Consider the following 22,943-nt stretch of genomic DNA (forward strand, 5'->3'; position numbering starts at 1 on the left):
GCTTTGAATCTCATGTCATCGAATTTAATTGTTTTTTTTTTTGGGGAGGGGGTGTAATTAGGTTTATTTACTTATTTATTTACTTTTAGAGGAGATGCTGGGGATTGAACCCAGGACTTTGTGCATGCTAAGCATGCACTCTGCTACTTGAGCTATACCCTCCCCCTTCTCATGTTATCAAATGATATCCTTTATTACCTCTCCTGCCTACAGTAACCTGTTGATTTGTATCCATTCTTTCATATCTTAAAGAATTTAGCCCCTGGATTCTTGTAACTTTCTCTAGCACTAGTCTTGTAATAACTCTGATTTTGGTATCCAGATAAATAAGCTCTCTAACTCACTGGCTTCTTGATTCCTTGAGCTCTTTTCCTCCAATGATTTTGTCATCTGTAATACTTTATATATATATATATACTCTGATAATTATAGCCTAGGAACCTTTGAAATATTTCCAAAATCTCACTTTGAAGGGTACCACAACTCAACCAGGCTACCTTCTAAACTCTTTAACATTTTTTCAAACTCCCACTGGGAGTCTGGGGATCCTTAGTGTTCATGGGTCTGGTGATCAATTTTTGAATTTTTCTCTAGCTATACTAATTCTCTTGATAATTTTATCCAATCCATAGCTTTAACTGCCATTTATATGCAGATGACTCCAAATTTATGTCCAGCCTGGTTGTTCTCCTCAACTCCAGGTAACATTCAAATGCTTAATCAGCATTTCTGCCTGGGTTTTTAATAGGCATTTCAAACTTAGCATGTCCAGCTCAGGAACCCTGTACACTGTAAGGAAAGCTCTTTATCTTAGACATCACAGCATCACTTCTTTACCAGTTCTAGGCTTTGTCCGAATGCCTTCTAATCAGTGAGGGTATCACTGACCAGCCTGTTATAGTAGCAAGTATATCTCCCAGTCCCACTTACCAATCCTGCTTTATTTTGATCTCTAACACTTAGGGCCTGAGGACATATTGCCTATTTGAGTTCTCTGGTTTTGTCTGCACCTTCTGCTAGAATGTAATCTTCATGAATGCAGATAGTGATTAATTCATTACTAAATCCCTTAGACACAGAATCATTCCTGGACGTGCTCATTGTATTTTGTTGGATGAATGAAGATACTGCTATTTTATTTACAGAAAGAGTGCTACCAATTTTCATATTTATTTTTTTCTATACTATGAGGAAAGTTATCTGGTTTATTAGAATAAATACTTTTATCAGTGGAATTCAAATATACTGTCTTCATTTTGAATAAAAAATTACAGCTGGAAAAAATATAGCTCTGTGTGTGTATTTCTGAGAATATGGTGAACAATTATGTAAGGAAAGATTTCTGGGTGCAAAACACCTAAAAATACTAGTTAAATATTAAAAAGGTAACTTAAAAAACCCAGCTGATCTGCCAGGAAAGCACAAAAATAATAAAACCAGAAAATATAAGCAAGCCTGATCCCAAAGGGGTTTAATACTCTTTATAGCAGTTTGTTTTTAGGGTTGTTTATTCCTGGTGGCCTAGACGTTCCTAGCTTAAAAAAAAAACCCCACAAAAAACTAGCATCACTTCTCTCCCCCTTCCTTCCTAGCTATCTGTCTGTCTGTCTATCTGCATTTTTAAATATATGCATTATTTGTTGTCCAGCCTCAGGTATCTAGAATTAGATTGATAGAAATCCTTGTTTCATGATGCATTATCTTCATTTTTGCCTGAATTGTTTTTTCTTTCTTTCTTTCTTTCTTTCTTTCTTTCTTTCTTTCTTTCTTTCTTTCTTTCTTTCTTTCTTTCTTTCTTTCTTTCTTTCTTTCTTTCTTTCTTTCTTTCTTTCTTTCTTTCTTCCTTTCTTCCTTCCTTCCTTCCTTCCTTCCTTCCTTCCTTCCTTCCTTTCTTCCTTCCTTCCTTCCTTCCTTCCTTCCTTCCTTTCTTTCTTTCTTTCTTTCTTTCTTTCTTTCTTTCTTTCTTTCTTTCTTTCTTTCTTTCTTTCTTTCTTTCTTTTTCTTCCTTCCTTTCTTCCTTTCCTTCCTTCTTTCTTTCTTTCCTCCTTTCTTTCCTCCTTTCTTTCCTCCTTTCTTTCTTTCTTTCTCTCTTTCTTTCTTTCTTTCTTTCTCTCTCTCTCTCTTTCTTTCTCTCTCTCTTTCTTTCTTTCTTTCTTTCTTTCTTTCTTTCTTTCTTTCTTTCTTTCTTTCTTTCTTTCTTTCTTTCTTTCTTTCTTTCTTTCTTTCTTTCTCTTTCTTCTTTCTTCTTTCCTTCCTTCCTTCCTTCCTTCCTTCCTTCCTTCCTTTCTTTCTTTTCTGTTTCTTTCTTTTTTCTTTCCCTTCCTTCCTTCCTTCCTTCCTTCCTTCCTTCCTTCCTTCCTTCCTTCCTTCCTTCCTTCCTTCCTTCCTTCCTTCCTTCCCTTCTTCCCTTTCTTCCTTTCTTCCTTTCTGTGTTATAATGAACACAAAGAAAATCATCCCCCAGACAAAAGACTGTAATATTGACAGCAACTGTCATCTTCTACTGTGCCTCTTACAAATCCTATCCCTTTGCTTCTACCCCAGATTTGGAAGAGTTGTAGTAAATTTTCACTACTAATCCTTTGTTACTTCTGTTGTGGCTAGTCGTTTCACTTTCTTTAAAGTGTCTTTGGTAAACAAATAGTATTGATTTAAATACAGTAAATTGTATTAAAAATGTTACCCTCTCTGGGATAAATAAAAGACTATGAAGAACTTTAGGTTTTCTCTTCCTCTGTTTTGACTTTCATACTATCATTGTCCATTATTTCAATTTTGTCTTTTTTTTAAACTTTAATCTCACAAGCCATGCTATAATTATCATTATTTTATAAAGATAGTATTTACTTAGATTTACCTACCTCCTGGTAGGTTAAGAGTTGAGAAAAACTTAGAAATTTTTTAAAATGAAATATAGGTGGACATGAAATATCCTTCCTTTTATTTAGGCCTTTTTAGAGTTGTCTCAATAATACTTTAGTTTTCTGCATTTTTTAAAAGATTTCTTTCTATGCATTTAATGTTTTTGATACTATTTTAAATGGTATTTAAAATTTTATTTCACCCCCCCCACTCCCTTTTCTGGAATATAAAAATACAGTTGAACTTTTTGCATGGACCTTATATCTTTATGGCCTTTATAAATTAACTTACTAATTCTAGTAGTTTATCTGGTTTATCTGTTGATCATTTTAGACCTTCTGCATACACGATCTTGTTCTCCATGAGTGATGACATTTTTTGTTTTTTCCTTCTGATTATAAATCTTTTATTTATTTTTTTCTTACCTTATTGTATAAGTTAACACTACCTAACACAATGTAAAATAGAAGTGTTGGGGAGCTTTATTGTCTCATTTCTTATCTCAGAAGAAATTGTTACATATTTTAGTATTTGTTATAAAATTTCCTCATTATACTAAAAAGTTCCTAGATTGCTAAGTTTTTTTAATCATGAATCAGTGTTGAGTTTTATTAAATGGTTGTCTTTTTACATCTTAAGGTGTTTATATGATTTTTCGCATTTGTTCTTTTTTTTTCATTTTTCAGTTTTATTAGGTAGAATTGTTACAGTTTGACTGCACATATACAATATATTCACATAAATACATATACACAATATACTGCACATATTTTTTAAATTTACATATATGTACTGTTCATTGTTTCTAAGAACAGATAGAGCTTTAGCTTTTTAAACTTACATAGTTATCAAAGGAGTAAAGCTAACCACAAAATAAGAATTAATTCTAAAAGATACATATACCCCACTATTAACAGCAACATTATTTATAAGTGCCAAGATATGGAAGCATCTTAAGTGCACATAAATAGATGAATGGATAAAGAAGATACAGCATATATATGTAATGGAATACAACTCACTCATAAGAAAGAAGGATATTTTGCCATTTGTGGCCCTTCATTCACTTTTTTTTCCACTTCAGAAATCAAAATTTTATAACTGGCATAAACATTTCCACTGCATCAAAAACAACAAAATACCTAGGAATAAGCTTAACCAAGGTTACCTATGCTGTGAAAACTGTAAAACATTGATGAAGGAAATTGAAGATGATACAAAGAAATGGAAAGATATCTTGTGCTCTTGGATTGGAAGAATCAACATTATCAAATGGCTGTACTACCCAAAGCAATCTCATTTGTTCCTTTTCTTGTTTGCTTGTTTTTTTTTTTTTAAACATTTTTTATTGAGTCATAGTCATTTTACAATGTTGTGCCAAATTCCAGTGTAGTGCACAATTTTTCAGTTATACATGAACATATATGTTTTCATTGTCACATTTTTTCTTCTCTGTGAGCTACCACAAGATCTTGTATATATTTTCCTGTGCTATACAATATAATCTTGTTTACCTATTCTACATATGCCTGTCAGTATCTACAAATTTTGAACTTCCAGCCTATCCCTTCCCACCTCCCTCCCCCTAGGCAACCACAAGTTTGTATTCTATGTCTATAAGTCTGTTTCTGTTTTGTGTTTATGTTCTTTTTTTTTTTTTTTTCTAAGATTTCACATATGAGCGATCTCATATGGTATTTTTCTTTCTCTTTCTGGCTTACTTCACTCAGAATGACATTCTCTAGGGACAACTGTGTTGCTGCAAATGGCATTATGTTGTCGGTTTTAATGGCTGAATAGTATTCCATTGTATAAATATACCACACCTTCTTTATCCAGTCAGCTGTTGATGGACATTTAGGCTGTTTCCATGTCTTGGTATTGTAAATAGTACTGCGATGAACATTGGGGTGCAGGTGTCATTTTGAAGTAGGGTTCCTTCTGGATATATGCCCAGGAGAGGGATTCCTGGGTCATATGGTAAGTTTATTCCTAGTCTTTTGAGGAATCTCCATACTGTTTTCCACAGTGGCTGCACCAAACTGCATTCCCACCAGCAGTGTAGGAGGGTTCCCTTTCTCTACAGCCTCTCCAGCATTTGGTATTTGTGGACTTTTGAATGATGGGCATTCTGACTGGTGTGAGGTGATACCTCATTGTAGTTTTGGTTTGCATTTCTCTGATAATTAGTGATATTGAGCACTTTTTCATGTGCCTTTTGATCATTTGTATGTCTTCCTTGGAGAATTGCTTGTTTAGGTCTTCTGCCCATTTTTGGACTGGGTTGTTTGTTTTTTTTCTTCTTAAGTCATATGAGCTGCTTATATATTCTGGAGATCAAGCTTTTGTCGGTTTCATCATTTGCAAAAATTTTCTCCCATTCCATAGATTGTCGTTTTGTTTTACTTATGGTTTCCTTTGCTGTGCAGAAGCTTGTAAGTTTAATTAGGTCCCATTTGTTTATTATTGCTTTTATTTCTATTGCTTAGGTAGACTGCCCTAGGAGAACATTTTTGAGATGTATGTTAGATAATGTTTTGCCTATATTTTCTTCTAGGGGGTTTATTATATCTTGTCTTATGTTTAAGTCTTTGATCCATTTTGAGTTTATTTTTTCATTTGTTCTTTTAATGTAGTGAATTGTACTTACTGATTTTCAGATGTTATACTAATCTTCAACTATGAAATAAACCTAACATGGATTCAATTTATTAATATTCTGTTGAGGGTTTTCCCATTTATATTGATGAGGGATGGTCTGTGATTTTCCCTGTTTATAATGCTCTTGTCAGGATTTGGTATTGAGGTGATGGATGACATTATACAGTAAGTTGGAAACTGTTTCCTCTTTTGTGTTGTCTGGAAGAATTTGTGTAAGATTGTGCTATATTTTTCTAAAATGTTGTGGTAAATCACTAGCGAAGCCACCTGGCCTGGACATTTCTTTATATGGAATTTTAAAATCATAGATTAAATGTCTTTAAAGTAAGACTGATGAAACTATTTTTATCATCTTTCAGTTTTAGTAAGTTATGTTTATAGGGATACATCTAGATTGTCAAAAGTACTGCCATAAAGATGCCTATAGTAACACTTGTACTGATGTCTTCTTTTTAATATTTGATATTAATTATTTAGGTTCTCTCTCTCTCTTTCCTTCCCTTTCTCCTTCTTTCTATTTGGTCAGTTTTGCTAAAAGCCAGTCAACTTTATTGTTTTCTTTTTTTTTTAAACCAGCTTTTAGCTTTATCAATTTTCTCTATAGCATATTGCTTTCTACTCCATGAATTGCTATATTTTCCTGATCTTCATTTTGGTCAGCTCTGACTGAGCACCTTATTTGGGACTCTAATATTTGTTATTGATTCAGTATTTACTCAAAACAATGAGCATTTTCTAAATTCTGTTATATATGGTATTATTATCTAATTAGTGTGATGTAATCTTCTTTCAATAAAATGGATGAGTTTTTTGAGGACATCAGTCCTCCTTTAAAAATAGCCATTCAAGTGGTAGACATATGGGATTTCAAAAAATACTTAATAAATTGTTTTTGTTCCCTGTGAAGATAGCTTAAAATAAATAAAACCCTTACTACTAGACTCATACTGTATTAAAATCAATAGCAGTTTTAGTTTTCATTTCTTTCATATGCATATAATACATATTAAATATATATAATCATGTTAAAGAACATATCATATTAAAGAACATATGGAGAAAAGAAAAAACTTGTCCATTAATGCCACCATCCTCTCCATGATTAACAGCTTGGTTTATTTCCTTCCAAATTTTGTTCCCTCTGCTTCTTTTTTAAAACCTAGTGGCTATACAAATTTTAACATTTTTGCTAGTTAAGTCTAATGTAATAGTTTCCTTTCATCAATTGGACATAAATGTCTACTTCAGTTTTTCCCCAGTGACTGTAAGAAAACTCTCCCCCATGTATCATGTGGTAGACTCTCTAGTTTCTTCATTTGCCTGCCCCACCAGGGCTTATTCAATGTATTGATCTGCTTGAGTTGTCATAATGAATTACTATGGACTGGGTTACTTAAACAACAGACGTATTTTCTCACAGTTCTGGAGGCTGGAAGTCTAAAATCAGGGTGCCAGCATGAGTGGGATGTGAGGGAAGGTCTCTTTCTGGCTTATAGACAGCAGCCTTCTAGCTGTTTTCTCACATGCCCTATTCTCAGACCATACATTCAAAGAGAGAGAGAGGTCTCTGGTCTCTTTCTGTAAGTATGTTAATCCCATCATGAGGTCTCCACCCTCATGATCTCATCTAAACTTAATTATCTCCAGAAGGCACCATCTCTAAATACCATCACATTGGTGGGCAGGGCTTCATCATTTGTATTTGGAGGGATGGGCACAGTTCAGGTCATAGCACTCTGTATCAGAGGAGGAGGAGGAAAAACATGTTCTTTGTTCTTGCCTTCCGACACCGTATGAAGGCAGCTGAAGGAAGACAGGGTGGGAGGGAGGGAGGGAGGGAGGGAGGAAGTCTCAACTTATTGTAGAAGAGGAAAATAGATTTTTCAGAATAACAAAATCTAAAATATTAAAATCTCTAAATATATTATTTTATGTGGAATTCTACTATATCACAGCAGGTGGAGTGGGAGGTAGTTGTACATTTAGACTGATAATATTTACCCTTTTAACTCTGTGGTTACTTATTTCTTAATAGTCTACTGTAATCATTAAATACCTCCTCATAAATACTTTCATTTATTGGTGTAATTTCAGTTATTATTTTATATCAAGGTGATTAAAAAATGATTTGAAAAAGCTAAATTAGGATACTTAAAATATTTTTATTACTTTTTGTCACAATAGCTTACTCAAAACATTAATTGAAGGGTACATGTTTATATTAAAATGATAGAATAAATTTATGTTTAATATAATGATATACTAGTAATAAGTTTCTTTTTATATGTTGTCTCCTTAATTCTAATGGGATTTTCAGGAATGGCCAGTCTAACTTTTCCCATCTATCAAGATACTTGCAGCTAGCTCAAGTCTCAGAAGTATAAGGCTTCTGATTCTCAGTTCTTGTTCCATTTTATTGTTTTGCTTTATGTTCATACTTTCTTATATGTATCAATGAGTATTTTGCTCTGTAAGTATAAATTTGGGATATTTTAAGGCTATATTTCAAGGCAAAAGAGTGACTCAATATAGGATGGGCATATAAAATGAGTATTTTGTGCTATGTATAATGTTATGAACTATAAGCTTATGTAAATTTGTATGATTTTTGAAAGTTTTGGTCCAGCTTATCCTATGCAGTCTAAATTTGGTATTTCTTACTGCTGTACTTTTTTTAAAATTACATTTTCAGCGAATCATAAGTTTATCAGTGATATTATTGCATACAATACAATTTTAGAGTGTTAGCATTTATGTTGAATTATAAATTAGGTTGTATTGCTTTTTCAGTATGTAACAATATAATAGGAAAGATAGCTTTCTTGTATGATTCCCCACTGCTCACGTTAATAGACATTTCATGAAAACACAGTGTTTTATTGTCTACAAACACATCTTGCCTCATCTTCTTTAGGAAAATGTGAAAAATATTTTTAATGTACCAAATTCTAAAGAATCAAATTGTTTCAAGCTGAGAGAAATGTGTACCATGATATTAAAAATGTTCAACAAATCTCCAAGAGATATTTGTGGGATGTTAAAAAAAACTGTTTCAATACATTATAAGAATTACCTGTGTCATTAATCCAGGTATTTATCTGTTCACTGTACATTCTGTCAGGAAAAGGAAACCAACAAGCTTTAGCTAATTTTAGTTAAACAAAATTTTAAAATTTCAAGGGAGATTGAATATATAGTCAATAAATATTGATGGTGGGAGGAAGATTAATTCCACAGTGAATTATAGCTATTTCTTATTCAAACTTGATCTTGACATATAACTTATTCAAATGTGAAATTTCTTATTCAAAATACTCTTGAAATATAACCTGTAATTTAAAAATTACAGATAGGTAATTCATTTATATATCCCGAAGTAAGATTGAGAGGACATCTTTAGGCCAGTGATGCACAATAGAAATAAACTATGAAACACTTATAATTTAAAATTTTCTAGCAGCCACATTAAACAAGAGAAGCAGATAAAATAAATTTTAAACAACTTTTTATTGAACCTAAAACATATATACAAAATTTACATTTCAGTATAAAATCAATATGAAATATTGACATATTTTACATCCTTTTTTTCTTTGAAATCTGATGTGTAATTTAATGTACAGCACATCTCAATTCATACTGTTCCTACTAGCCACATTCCACCTGCTCATGGCCACATATTACCATACCTACGGCACAGTCTTAGATTTGGGACTGCACTGGAACTTGGCCACTCGTTTCTGTGATAATGCTTGGCACACAGTAAATGGACAGTAGATGTTTAAAGAAAAGAAGAAAAAAAGGAAGCAAAGAAAGGTAATAGGAGAAGTTTGTAGTCAGATAGAACTATGTATATAACCGCTTACTAGATGGATGCCCTTGTTTGGGATATTTAATTTTCTTAACCTCAGTGTCCTTTTGTAAGATTGAGATATTTGTACCTACCTTTCAGAATTACTGTGAAAGAATTAAGTGAGGGTAACACAACCAGAGCGCCTGCCAGGTTTCCTTCCATCCCATTTCCTTTCTGAAATCTGAATTCAGTCATATATTAAATGACTTTATCTATTTGTATCCACTTTTATTAGATCTTTTAAATTACCCCATCAAACATAGTATGTTTTTTCAGTTACGTGTGAGTGGAAAGGAAGGAACTAGCATCAGAAAGTAGGTTTTTGGCATCAGAAGAGTAGCCAAGGACAATTACATTAAATTGCTTAGCATGCTGTGGAATTAACTGCCTATGATCTTAATTATAAATACTTAATTTATAAAACAATCTTTAAACACACAGGTCTATATTTAGATATATTACAATTTCGGTAAATACATTCAGACTGATAGCCAATGTAAAACGTTAATAGTACAATCAGTTCAGATCTTCTCACTTCTCTTCAGCACAAGCCTGACTCAGGGCTTAGACGCTTGCAGAAGGAGTTAGAAGCATGATCTCTTTTTTCCTACACTCACGTATATGCATACACAATATAACATACATGCAGAAATAAGCAGAAAATGTGTTTGTTGTGGGGTTGACTTCATGGGGTACATAGGACTCGACCCTCAGAAGCAGATCAGTGCTTGGGGTTTAGTGCTCTGTGTTTGCCATCTTGAATTCTTGATAATTTTATCTTTAAATTTGTGGTTTGTAAATGAGTCTGATCAGATAATGGAACATGCACTGGAGGCTTGGAGCCTTGGTTTTCCAATTGGTTCCACCTCCTGTCCCTTTCTCTGTCCGTCAGGATGGGATCTTGACCACCCACAGCCCAGTGACTGTAATCACTCTCTGCCCTGGGTGTGGGTCCCGATGCAGGAGCAAGGAAGATTGGGTGGGTGCACACAGTCCACATACCTACATGGGTCTGCACTTGACCAGCCAGTGTCCTCATGCTCAAGGGAGCACGACGTTAAACAGCAAGTAAAACACAGACTGAAAACCTGGTATGATGTGATGAAGAACTATAAAGTTAACCTGTGTAAGTACTATAATAGGACACTGTCAATACCCAGTAGTTACCCCCACCCCACCTTTTCTCTTCCCACTTAGGACAACCTTATTCACCCATCATAGTTAACCACTAGCTTTAGTTTTTTGTTGTTGTTGTTGTTGAAGTATAGTAAGTTTATAATATTGTGTCAATTCCTGGTGTACAGCACAATGCTTTAGTCATATATGAACATACTTATATTCATTTTCATATTCTTTTTTCACTATAGATTACTACAAGATATTGAAGGTAGTTCCCTGTGCTATACTGTATAAACTTGTTTATCTATTTTATATATAGCAGTTAGTATCTGCAAATCTCTAACACCCAATTTATCCCTTCCCAGCCTCTTCCCTCCCAGTAACTATAAGTTTGTTTTCTATGTCTGTGAGTCTGTTTCTGTTTTATAAATAAGTTCATTTGTCTTTTTTTTTCTTCTTATATTCCACATATGAGTGGTATCATATGGTATTTTTTTTCTCTTTCTTGCCTACTTCACTTAGAATGACAATCTTCAGGTCCATCCATGTTGTTGCAGATGGCATTATTTTATTCTTTTTTATGCCTGAGTAGTATTCCATTGTATAAATATACCACAACTTCTTTATCTAGTCATCTGTCGATGGACGTTTAGGTTATTTTCATGTCTTGGCTATTGTAAATAGTGCTGCTGTGAACATTGGGGTTCATGTATCTCTTTGAATTAAGGTTGCCTTTGGATATATGCCCAGAAGTGGGATTGCTGGATCATATGTTATCTATTTTTAGTTTTTTGAGGAATCTCCATATTGTTAAGCATAATGGCTGCACCAAACTATATTTCCACCAACAGTGTAGGAGGGTTCCCATGGGGTTAACACTGTGCTTATCTCTCTCTAGTTCTGCCATCAGGAGTGATGGTGAATTATTTGTACATATTTAAAATTTTTATGTAAATTAAATTGTGCTGCATGTATTTCCTGTGCATTACCTGTTTTGCTCAACATTGCTTGTAAAATTTGTCCATGCTGCTGCATACTGCTGTAGGTTGTAATCCCCACAGCTGTACAATATACCATTTTAGGAATATATCACTAAGTTTTTATGCATTCTTTTTTTTTTAATTTGGTTTTCTTTACGTAATCTAGGTGACTTTATTTACTTATTTTTTTTAGCTTTTTTTTGTGTGGGGGGGAAGTAATTAGGTTTATTTATTTATTTTTGGAAGCAGTACTGGGGATTGAACCCAGCACATTGCATGTGCAAAGCATACGCTCTGCCTCCTCCCTAGTATATTCTTGATGCACATTATATTGTTTTCACTTTAGAACTATTACGAACCATACTGTGTATATCCCTTAGTGCTCATGAATAAGAATTTCTCTAGGGTTTATACCAAGGAGATAATTTTCTGGTTTATGGGTTATGTATACCTCCAACTTCTCAATAATGCCAAACTGTATTACAAGATTAGCTCTAATTCACATTTACACTTGCAGAGAACTAGCATCCCCATTGTTTCACATCCTCTTCGGTGCTTGGAATTATTAAATGCATGCATTTCTGCCAATGAACTGGGATTCAGTATTTTAAAAGTTGTTTATTTTAATTTGCATTTTGCAAATTTTTGATGAGATTGAGTATTCTTATAATATGCTTCTTGGCCATTTTGGATTTCTTCTTTTTAAAAATCTTATTCACTTGCTTTTTTCCCAATTTTCTTTTGAGTTGTTTTCTTTTTCTTACTAAGTTGTAAAAATTCTTTATAAAATTTCATGAACTGCACCTTTGCTGACTGTATAAGTTGAAAAAATGTCTCCAACTCCATGACTTGTCTTTATATACTATTTTACGATGTCTTTTGATAAATAGAAATTGAATGTATCAGTTTCCTTTATGACTGTTTCTTTTTGTATCTTGGTTTTAAAACATGAAATTCTTTGCTACCTAAAGGTCATTAAATTAATGTCCATTATTATCTTCTAACTAGTTATAGTTTTAATTTATGTATTTAGGTTTTTAAGCATAAAGGAATTGATTTTTGTTCAAGGTGTTAGAGAAGGGTCCAGTTTTATTCCCTCCCCCTTCTCCGCCACTCCTGTGTCATAGAGACATTCAGGTGTCCTAGAAATATTTTCTGAAAAGTCCCTTTTTACCTAGTAGTCTTCAGGGTCACCTCTGTCATATACTAAGTGTCCACTTATGCATAGGTAGGGTTTTTTGTGAGTTCTTTTTCTGTTCCATCAATTCATTCATAGAAGAATACTGCACTCTCCTAATTACCATATGTTTATAATAAATCTTTTATCCAGTTTTCTAGTTGTTTGTGACAGGAGTCCAATTGCTATAGCAGTTAATATTTCATAAGCAGGAGACATATTTTCTTTATACATAACTATGACCACTCCCATGAACAGAAATGGAATTTATATGTATCTATTTGTTCTTCCCTCTCCTCTCCTTCATCTACCACCATATTTTGTTAGATGTTTTTTCTCTTACTGTACACCTTCATACTTTAAATACACCTAGTTTTGATCATGCAATTATTACTAATTCCAAATGATAATTTTTTCCCCTTGACTATAAATGATGTTGAAATCAGCTACTTACATCATTTACCAACTTCTTTTCCCTCTCAAAATTTCAGTTAGTTTTGTTATTTATTGGTTGTGTCATCTAGGCTAGGATAAAAGCCTTATTATGTCACTGATTTTTACTGAGTATGTTGTAGACATTTCCCTACTATGTTCTAGTTTGGGGCTTTGCTTCTTATAGGCATATTGTTCTTTTTGCCTGACTATTCAAAAGATTCTTTATTTCTGAATTCTAATAATATTTCTGAGATATGTTTTGATGAGCATCAAACAGATAGTTTTTTTCTTGATATAAAGTATGTCATTCAATTTGAAGATCCTAAGTTTGTTTTATTTTGGTAATTGCTCCTGAAACTATTTTAATAAATTTTTATTCAGTTATTTTGTTTTTATTCTTCTTTTGCCTGTTTCCTATGTCTGTCTTTTTTCTTGTATTCCTTTTAAACTCTTTCTTTATTATTTTTCATGTTGTCCACTTCTGTCAGTCCTATTTTCAATGTCCCATAGTCAGTCTTCATTTCTTTTTTTAAAAAAAATTCAATTTACTTAAACAAGCGAAAAACAAAAATGGTTCACCCATTTCTCCCATTCCCCACCACCTGCCTCTGGTAACCACCAGTCTGTTCTCTGTATCTATGAACTGTGTGTGTGTGTGTGTGTGTGTGTGTGTGTGTGTGTATTCATATGTTCCATAGATGAGAGATCATATGGTATTTCTCTTTCTCTGTCTGACTTATTTCACTTAGTGTAATGCCCTGGAGGACATATGTCTTCATTTCTGCAAATGATTTTACTTTTTTGCACCAGCTCAAGTGGTTATTTCTATTATCTCATTGTATCTTTCTTCAGCTTTTATATTCCTTTTTTTTTAGGGGGGCAGTATTTTAATAGAAACAGTTACCTTTTTTTCCTCCAAAAACCTTAGGCAATATGTTTTGTCAAAATGTTTACACTGTTTGTGGCAATATTTTTCATAGTTTCTTATTCTGGAAATACTTCTTCTCATGGCATTCATCTGTTGTATTTTTTAAAGCACCTTTTCCATTTTATTTGTTTCTACAGTATTTTTGTATACCTTTTATGCTAGTTTTTTTTTTTTCTTTTTTCATTACTCACTTTGTGGTGAGCTCTTCCTCGACCAGCCACTTGTAGGAGGTTTGGAGGTTGGTGTATCTCAGTGGCCAGAATAGTGTTTTGGGTTAAGGGGAGACACCTTTAATGACACAGGTCCTTGTTTGTGCGTGAGTTCCTTTAGACTTGTCTTCCCTCCAGCCGTGTGTCTTCCCTCTGAAGCATAACTCACATTGCTGACTCTCTCTCCTTATGCCTCACAAAAGGTGGTTGAGTTCTGAAAATATGCCTCGTCTGTGTGATTCCTCATTCAGCCCTGCTTGTCAAGGACTTCTTGAGACCTTGTGAAAATCTGGTCCACGGTGCTTCTGCTGTCAGGATAAGTTCCATTTTTCCAAAAGGATTTGCTCCTCAGGTTGTAGCTACTTATTTTAGAGAGTTGTTCTCCGCATTGTCCCAGATTGACAACTGTAGGCATCTCTACCTTCTCTTTTTTTAACTCGCATTTAACTTTCATTTATATTTGTAAGCTCTTTCTCATATACTATGCTTCAGAGTTATGGCAGTCTTCTCATTTCATCCAAGGAATTTGCTTTTCTGATCTTTTCATTTTTATCATTATTTTTGGACTATTTACAAGAGAAGAAGGGGCAAAGACTGTATTTTCCCTCCAAAACTTACAAATGAGGAGGCATGATAATATTTTGAGTAACTGAAGCAAATACTGAGAAGAAAGCTTCCTTGAAAGATTTACAGTTCATACATCAATGTTTAACACAAAGCTTATTCTTACCTATCTGTACTTTTATGTTAAATGATAATCGTGTAGTTTCTTCAAAAGTTGCTAAGATGTAAAGTGAAAAATAACATTTTAATAGGGTGCATTAGTTTGTTACAGCTACTGTAACAAATTGCCACAAACTGAGTGGTTTAAAACAACAGAAATGTATTCTCTTACAGTTCTGGAGGCTAGAAGTCCAAAACCCAAGCGTTGTCAGGGCCATGGTCCCTCTGAAGCCCCTTCGGGGGATCCTTTCTTGTCTGTTCCAGCTTCTAATAGTGCCAGGCATTACTTGGCTTATGGCAGTGTACCTCCAATCTGTGCTTCTGACTTTACATAGCCCTCTTGTTTATCTGTCTCTCCTCTTATAGGGACATGCATCATTGGATTAAGGGCTCACCCTACTATAGTATGACATCATCTTCATTTAACTAATTATATCTGCAATGACTGTGTTTCCAAAGAGATGATATTCTGAGGTACTGGAGGTTGACTTCAACATCTCTTTTTAGGAGGAAACAATTTAACCCATAACATATAGTGTAGTATCTTTTGGTAGAGACTGGATTAGCTGATTATTCTAACTCACAATTCATTTTTTAACAGGTAAATAATATTTTTGTGAAACATCTCTAAAGTTTTTTAGAAACACATTGTGCTTTTTATAACAGCTGTATTGAACCATTGAGACATACTGATTTCCTTATTTTAATACTATGTTTAAATTTGTATCTTTTTTTGAATTGGGAAAAAGGTGTTTGGAGACCTGCCAGTGATTATTATCTCAGGATATAGAAATATAGTCCAGCATTGCTTAGTTATTTACTTATGGACAGGTAAATACTTATGTAAGACTATAAAAAGTGTTATCTTTTAGCCAAGGAAATGTAAACATTGGAATAGTCTCTTGTTTTAGTTTGTGAGTAACAAAATCTATCCAACTCTGGCTTAAATAATTTGATAATTCTAATGAGGTATTTATTTAGTTAATGGAGAGAAGTGTTATTTGGGTGAATCATCACTTTTGAAATAATAAAAAAATTAAAAATAAGTAATGTTTTTCAAAAAAAAGTCTTAAAAATCACTGAAGAACTAAAAAGACAGTGGGGTCCTCCACATGTCAATTTTTGATCAACTACCTATAGCCAGAGTGAGAAGCAGAATATTGGAGTGGTTAACCTGTTTATGTCATGAAGGCATTGTTATACTGCACACCTGGGAAAAGCAAACATGTGGGGAAGGAGGACAGAGTCAAGGCTTAAGGCTTGGCAATATTGGAGATTTTTATAAAAGAGCCTCCCCATGTTAACCCAAGGTAAGAGCAATCTAGAATGTATCCCATTCCTTCTGCAGCCAGTGCAGGACTTTATGAACCTGTGAAAAAAGAAATTCCCAGAGGAGTTGTGGCCACATTTCCTTGGCTGCAAGATAACATCTATACAAAGGAAATCTAGGAGAGTCCAGACCACACCCACCAGATAGTTACAGATCTAAAAGACCGACAGTACGAAGTGTTGGTGAGGATGTGGAAGGCTGGGGACTCTCACTGGTGTCAAGTAAAGCTTAATTGTAGTGATTCCACTCCTTAGCTCTCAATCTAGAGCAGTGCTTCTCACCCTGGACTGCATAGTATTTGCACAGACTCTAATGTGCAGAGGAATCTTGTTAAAAATGAATATTCTGATTTAGTAGGTCTGAGTTGGGACCTGAGCATCTGCATTCCTGTCAAGCTCCCAGATGTTGAGGATTCTGTTAATCCACAGACTTGCGCTAGAAAACATCTAGCACGTGTCCATAGGAGGCGTCTTCAAGAATGTTCATAGCAGTGTACTGTGTAATAACCCCAAACTGGGAACAATTCAGATATCATCCATAGCAATTATTTGTTCATTATTGGAACAAATAGTGGTAAATGCATCCAAGGAAACAGTGTATTTCAAGAAAGTGGACAACTTGTATCTACATGCAGCAATGTGGAATTTTATAAACATGATGTTAAGTACTGAAAGCAAAACACAGGCATATTTTGGTAGATCAAGTTCAAATAAGAAGGTAAAACTAAGGTTAATAGTTTTATTGGTAAATTTATTTTAAAAAAGACAAATGTTTATAAAGGGAAGTCAGGGAAGTAGCTAGCTCTTGGGAGAGGGAAAGTACTTTGGGAAGGAAGTCCTCTCGAGAGGTGGCAAATATATTGTTTCTGGTACTAAGTAACCCACTATTTGTTAATATCTGTGCACATAGCATTTTATGTACTTTATGTACGTTACATTTTATGATAATAGATTTTTAAAAGAACAAATTCACCAGGGAAAGCAAGGCTGAGCACCTATTCTGTTAGAAGCTCAGGAGAGGGACATCTTAGGGTAACCAACTGGCTCAGTTTGCCCTGGACTGTGGATGTTGCCAGGATTTGAGATTTTCAGTGCTAAAGTAGAAGCCGTCTTGGGCAAACTGGGATGGTTGCTCACTGTACACCTGGACCACTTTACCACTGCAGAGGCCATTAGGTACAGAGGATAAGTTCTGAACACCTCATCACTTATTGTAAAATTATGCTGTGAAATAGCAGTAAGAAGGTAGAATCTTTAAACTGCTGTTTAAAGCAATAATTGATGGGCTGATCCAATGGAGAGGTTTATTTGGATTTCCTAGTTACAGCAGCTAGGAAAATGCCACAGTGTTAAACAATTTGTTAGGTTTCTTGAGAGGTTCCTGACTGCCCAGTCTTGCTCTGCCTGACCAGCCTCTGTGGGTATCATGGGCAACTTCTGGATTTTGACTGGGTTTTCTCACCTACACTTTACTGTCTGGCAAAACAGTGCTCTGGAGTTTAGTCTCAGGGATCTCCAAAGACGATTTGAGTGTCCTGAAAATGTGGGACTCAGAGCCCTCACTCCTCTGAGGGACAGAAACTCTTCCAGCCCATGCTAGACCCACTCTTGCATCCTTGAGTGTCCTGTCACCTGTGAAAATGACCCTGGACTTCCTCTGGTAGAGTTGCTTTGCCTCTGACTGAGCCTTTATAGATAAATCTAGTAAATACTTACCACAAAGTGATGGTGACTTGTCTTTGCTTACTTTTCCCTACTAGACTATGTATTTCTCAAAGCCTGAGGCTATCTTGTTCATCTTGTTCTTAGCACATGCCTGGCACACAGTAAGCATCCATTGTTTAGCTGCATCTAGTAACTATGAAAGAAATACCTGCTGAGGTTGAAGGCGACAAAGCAATGTATTGAACTGAAATATTAAGTGTAACAATTAGTTTGGCTCTGATGAAAATCATGCTATGTTATCATCCTACGAGTAGTGAGTATTGCTGGCCTGATAGAGTGTAGCTGTGCTAAATAACACTTTTGATTTGGAAAAAAAGTTTTAAAAAAGAAAAAAAAAGTTTGAAAAAAAGGTAAGCATTATTCTATAGGCTACCGATTCATATTGAATATATCTGTCTTAGGACATACACCCCTCTCGAGCAGGTACTGTATTATGTATGAATTCTGCTATATAACTAGCATATTTATTATTCCTAATTAAAAAATACTTGCTATGTTTTCTCTAATACATATGGCAAAGGGTGATAAAAATTTTATGGACCAGAAGACATGTTTGGGTCCCTCAATATAGTTTTGAATCTCTAAGTCTGAGGAGAGCTATTCATTATTGTGTCCTAACTCACAGGGAAGCCAAAGTCAGTCATTCTTCAAATTTAATATCCTGGAACAATATTCTAGTGTTCTAAAATGTACTTTAAACCAATGAGAATCTCTGTTGTATTTGGATGATTGCGCTTTGAAGGAGCCCCAAATTTTCTTGTGCAGTCCTTGAGATGGGTTTATAGTTTAGATAGATGAAGGCAGTAACTGTTGAGGTCACAGAGTATCCCTTCTTTGCTAAAGGGGTAAAAGAATGCTTTTTGTCATTCCTGACTGCTTTGCAAAAGGTAAAATATTTCAGTGTTTTTAACTTGAAACTAATTTATAGCAAGTATTCAAAGAATCTATTCGATTACACACCAATGGTTATGAAAATGGCTTTCCTATTTTATGGCCCTTTATTTTTATCAGTTTGTGCTAAGATATGTCCACTGGGAAATACAGTGTATATAAGGGATGTTTCTTTCAAGCATTTCATGCATATGAATCTTTTAAACATGAGGTAGTGAAACTATGCTGGCAAAATATGCTTAAAATACACTATGCTTAAAAACAAATAAAAGCCAAGGTGGTTTGACCTGAAGGTTTACTGGGGCTTAGCAGTTCTTCAAAGTGCTACTTATTAAATGTCATAATAATTACTTGTATCATCAGTTCCATAAAGCAAATCTCTGTCAGAGCATTTTCTGAAAGTTGTTTCCCCCACCCCCTTCATTATCTGTTTGGGATATTTCTTGTTGAATATACACACTGAACATTTAACTTTGTCCACAGACAACCAAAATCGTGATGTTGATTCATTTACTTACAGTGACTTTGGAACTAATTTTAGAATACAAAAAGCTAGATTTTATTCTTTTAACTTGCCTTTTTTAAAAGGCAATTTTCCAACTAGATTTATATCCCCCGTTTTATGCCTAAAGTAGTTTCTCTGGCATAAGTTTTAAAAATTGAAATTAATAATTCATGACCATAGTAAATTACATGTATGTCATAGTATATTTTGCAAGCTTATCTGACTTGGAATAGAAGGCTAACGCATGGAAATAAGGACAATTGAATGTTAGAAAGTTTTCTTTTTCTGGGTTTCTAATTTTTGGCTTAAATTCCTCTGTGGGACAAAATTGTTTTGGAAATGTAGTGAAAAAATATTTAATTGACTGATGCATTTTCTGTTGTTGTGTTTAAAAAAGATACCATTTATTTACCACTTTACAAAAAAAGAAAACAGACTTTTAAAAGGATTCTTAAGCTTTTCATGATCTTAATTGCTCCCAATCATTTTCATCTAATTGTATGTGAGTGAAATTGTTTTTCCACAATTAATCTGTAGAACATGAATTTTTAAAATGGCGTTTATAATTTTATAATTGTTAGTGTTTCTGAAATAATGCATAATTAAAAATAGATGGAATTTTGTGTGTGATTATAGTAACATGAGTCTCAAAATAATTTTGTTAGAGTTAATAAATTGATGCAGAGGAGAATAAGTAAAATGGCTAAATAAAATTAGTTTTTTATGTTATTCTTTTTAGTTATAATTCTTATTTTGGTATTATTTTGTTTTGTCAGAGTTGAGATTTTAAGCATCAGTGAAAATGAGAACAAATATTTTCTGAAGGGTCCATCAAAGATGTTAATCTGGTTGTTAAAAAACTTTTACTGTATTCTTGGCTCCATTAAAATTGCTTTTGTATCTCAAGATTGGCCTCAAAATGAAAAAACAAAGTTGGATAAAAAGGATAATTTATTCAGGAACAGTGAGGATCTTAACCAAAGAAAAAACTTAAATGGAGATGTATAGAGGTGGAAAATGTGGTTAGAATTTAAGGAATCAAAGAGGAAAATAGTTAAACAGGAATTTCAAGCATGATAAAGAAGAAGAGTATAAGAAGAGAAAACCATAATTTTGTCTTACTTATAATGAGGGAGGGAATCCCTCTATTTTTCATGTTGGATATGAGAATCAGATGAGACTGTTTATGTAAAAGTTAACTGTAAATTGTGAAGTATTAAACTTTGATTACTAATTTTAGAATGGAGAATTAATGCTCAAATCAGTAAATACTGCATAAGTTCTAAAGTTAAAAAAGTCTCATACTAATAAATTTGAAATATCTACAAGAATTCTGATCGTCCTCAACAGAAAACCACCTGAATGCAACATTTGGAAAATTATTTTTAAATTTAGTTCATTTTCCATGAAAGAACAGGAGCTTGGTCCCAGGAAAACTACTTGGCAATTTAGATTTTGAAATGCTCTCAATTGTTTTGTGAATTATTTGTTCTCAACTTCAAATAGAGAGTACCTTTAAGATATTTGCGAGGAGATTTTTTTTTTTTTAATTGAAGTATAGTCAGTTACAATGTATCAATTTCTGGTGTACAGCACAATGTCCCAGTCATACATATACATACATATATTCATTTTTATATTCTTTTTCATTAAAGGTTATTACAAGATACTGAATATAGTTCCCTGTGCTATACAGAAGAAACTTGGGTTTTTTTTTTTTACATCTATTTTTATATATAGTGGCCAACATTTGCAAATCTCAAACTCCCAAATTTATCCCTTCCCACCCTCTTTCCCCTGGTAACCATAAGATTGTTTACTATGTCTGCAAGTCTATTTCTGTTTTGTAGATGAATTCATTAGTGTCCTTTTTCTTTCTTTTTTTTTTAGGTTACACAATGAATAATAGATGGTATTTTTCTTTCTCTTTCTGGCTTACTTCACTTAGTATGAGGAGATTTTTAACCTTTTAGGACTATAATTCAAATTTGATTTGACACCATAACAATAATATGTCACTTGTGTGGAGATAATAATAGAAGATACATAAAATATTTAAATTATTTTTTATTGAAATATAATTTACAGTAGTGAAATGCTCATATCTCAAATGTACCATTCATCCAGTTTTGAGAAACAGATATCAAGACACAGCATTACTATCAGTTCAGGAATTTCCTGTCTACCACTTCCCAGTCAATCTACCCCTTCCCTGCTCTCCACCTCTAGAAGTAAACACTGATCTGATTTCTATCATCATAGTTTAGTTTTGGCAATTTAGGAATTTCATATAAGTGAAATCATATATTATGTATGTGTTCTTGTCTTACTTGTTTCATTTAGCAAAATGTTTTTGAGATTTATCCATGTTGTTGCGTATATCAGTAGTGTATTCTTTTTACTGCTGAGTAGTAGTCAATTGTTTGACAGTACCACAGGGTATCTATCTGTTCTCCTGCTAATCTGAATTGTTTCCAGTTTTTAATTGTTATAAATAAAGCTGAGAGATAGATATATTTCTCTCTCTTTCTCTGTATGTAATTTTTAAAAAATGAGTCTCTCTCCCACTCCTATGCCTCATACATGAAGAGATTTATTTTAAGGAATTAGTTTATGCAATTGTAGAGGCTAGCAAGTCCAAAATCTGTAGTGTAGGCTGGCAGGTTGGAGACCCAGGGAAGAGTTGGTGTTACATTTCAAGTCTGAAGACAGTTTGCTGGCAGAATTCTCTCTTCTTCAGGGGAGATTAGTCTTTTTCTTAAGAACTTCAACTGATTGGATAAGGCTTACCCACATTATAGATAGAGGGCAGTCTGCTTTACTCAAAGTAGATTTAAATGTTAATATCTTCTAAAAATACCTTTTTCAGTAACATCCAGGTATGTTTGACTAAATATATGGGCAGTGTGTCCTAGACAAGTCAACACATTAAAATCAACAGGTGGGCACCATGGCATAGGCAAATGAGGGGAGATGGACTTCAACACTTTTCTAGCTTAAGGCAAGTACAGCACTTTAACTAGGGGCAAAATTCATACATGGACATAGTAGTTAGTAAAACCTCTAAGATAAAGTAAGAAATGAACCTAATTTTGTCCTCACTTATTCTTAAAGTTTCTGCTGAAGTGATGCATATTATGTTTCTCAAAAGAACCAAATTTTGTTGAACTTGATCTTTTGATGTGTAGGAGTAAGAAGACAGAGCATCTGTGAAATATTTTATTAGTACAATCAATTTTCATTTATTAGTAATAAAGGAAATGGAGTCCACATGGCTACTGAGCTTCATAGATATTTAACACATTGATATTCAGAATTTTCATCACCCACTCAGAACTTAAGACTTTCACTTGTGGTTATAACAAGTAGAAACATTGGTTTATGTTTTATCTTTGCTTCCTTTCTGGTGATACTGAAAAGGACAGGTAGAAACTCACTAATCCTTAAAACTAATAATTGTAAATGTTGATCATAAGAAATAGAAAGTCCTTGTCATTAGCTTATTTCACTAGTCTTGTTTGTTATATTTATGTATGATACTTGCTG

The 22,943-nt window shown here is 33.7% G+C and overlaps 1 protein-coding gene across 1 annotated transcript in view; it reads left to right on the top strand.

Annotated features, from left to right (window-relative positions):
* The window catches only part of LOC123612338 (IQ domain-containing protein M), a 75,135-nt gene extending 59,853 nt beyond the window's left edge, over window positions 1–15,282 (top strand). The window contains exons 6-7 of the mRNA XM_074375433.1: window positions 10,269–10,502; window positions 15,122–15,282. Of these exons, the coding sequence (XP_074231534.1) occupies window positions 10,269–10,502; window positions 15,122–15,282 (395 nt within the window). The remainder of the gene's footprint in view (window positions 1–10,268; window positions 10,503–15,121) is intronic.
* Window positions 15,283–22,943: the final 7,661 nt, after the last annotated feature.

Source organism: Camelus bactrianus, chromosome 2 (genome assembly GCF_048773025.1).
Source record: "Camelus bactrianus isolate YW-2024 breed Bactrian camel chromosome 2, ASM4877302v1, whole genome shotgun sequence".
NCBI classification, from domain to species: Eukaryota; Metazoa; Chordata; class Mammalia; order Artiodactyla; family Camelidae; genus Camelus; species Camelus bactrianus.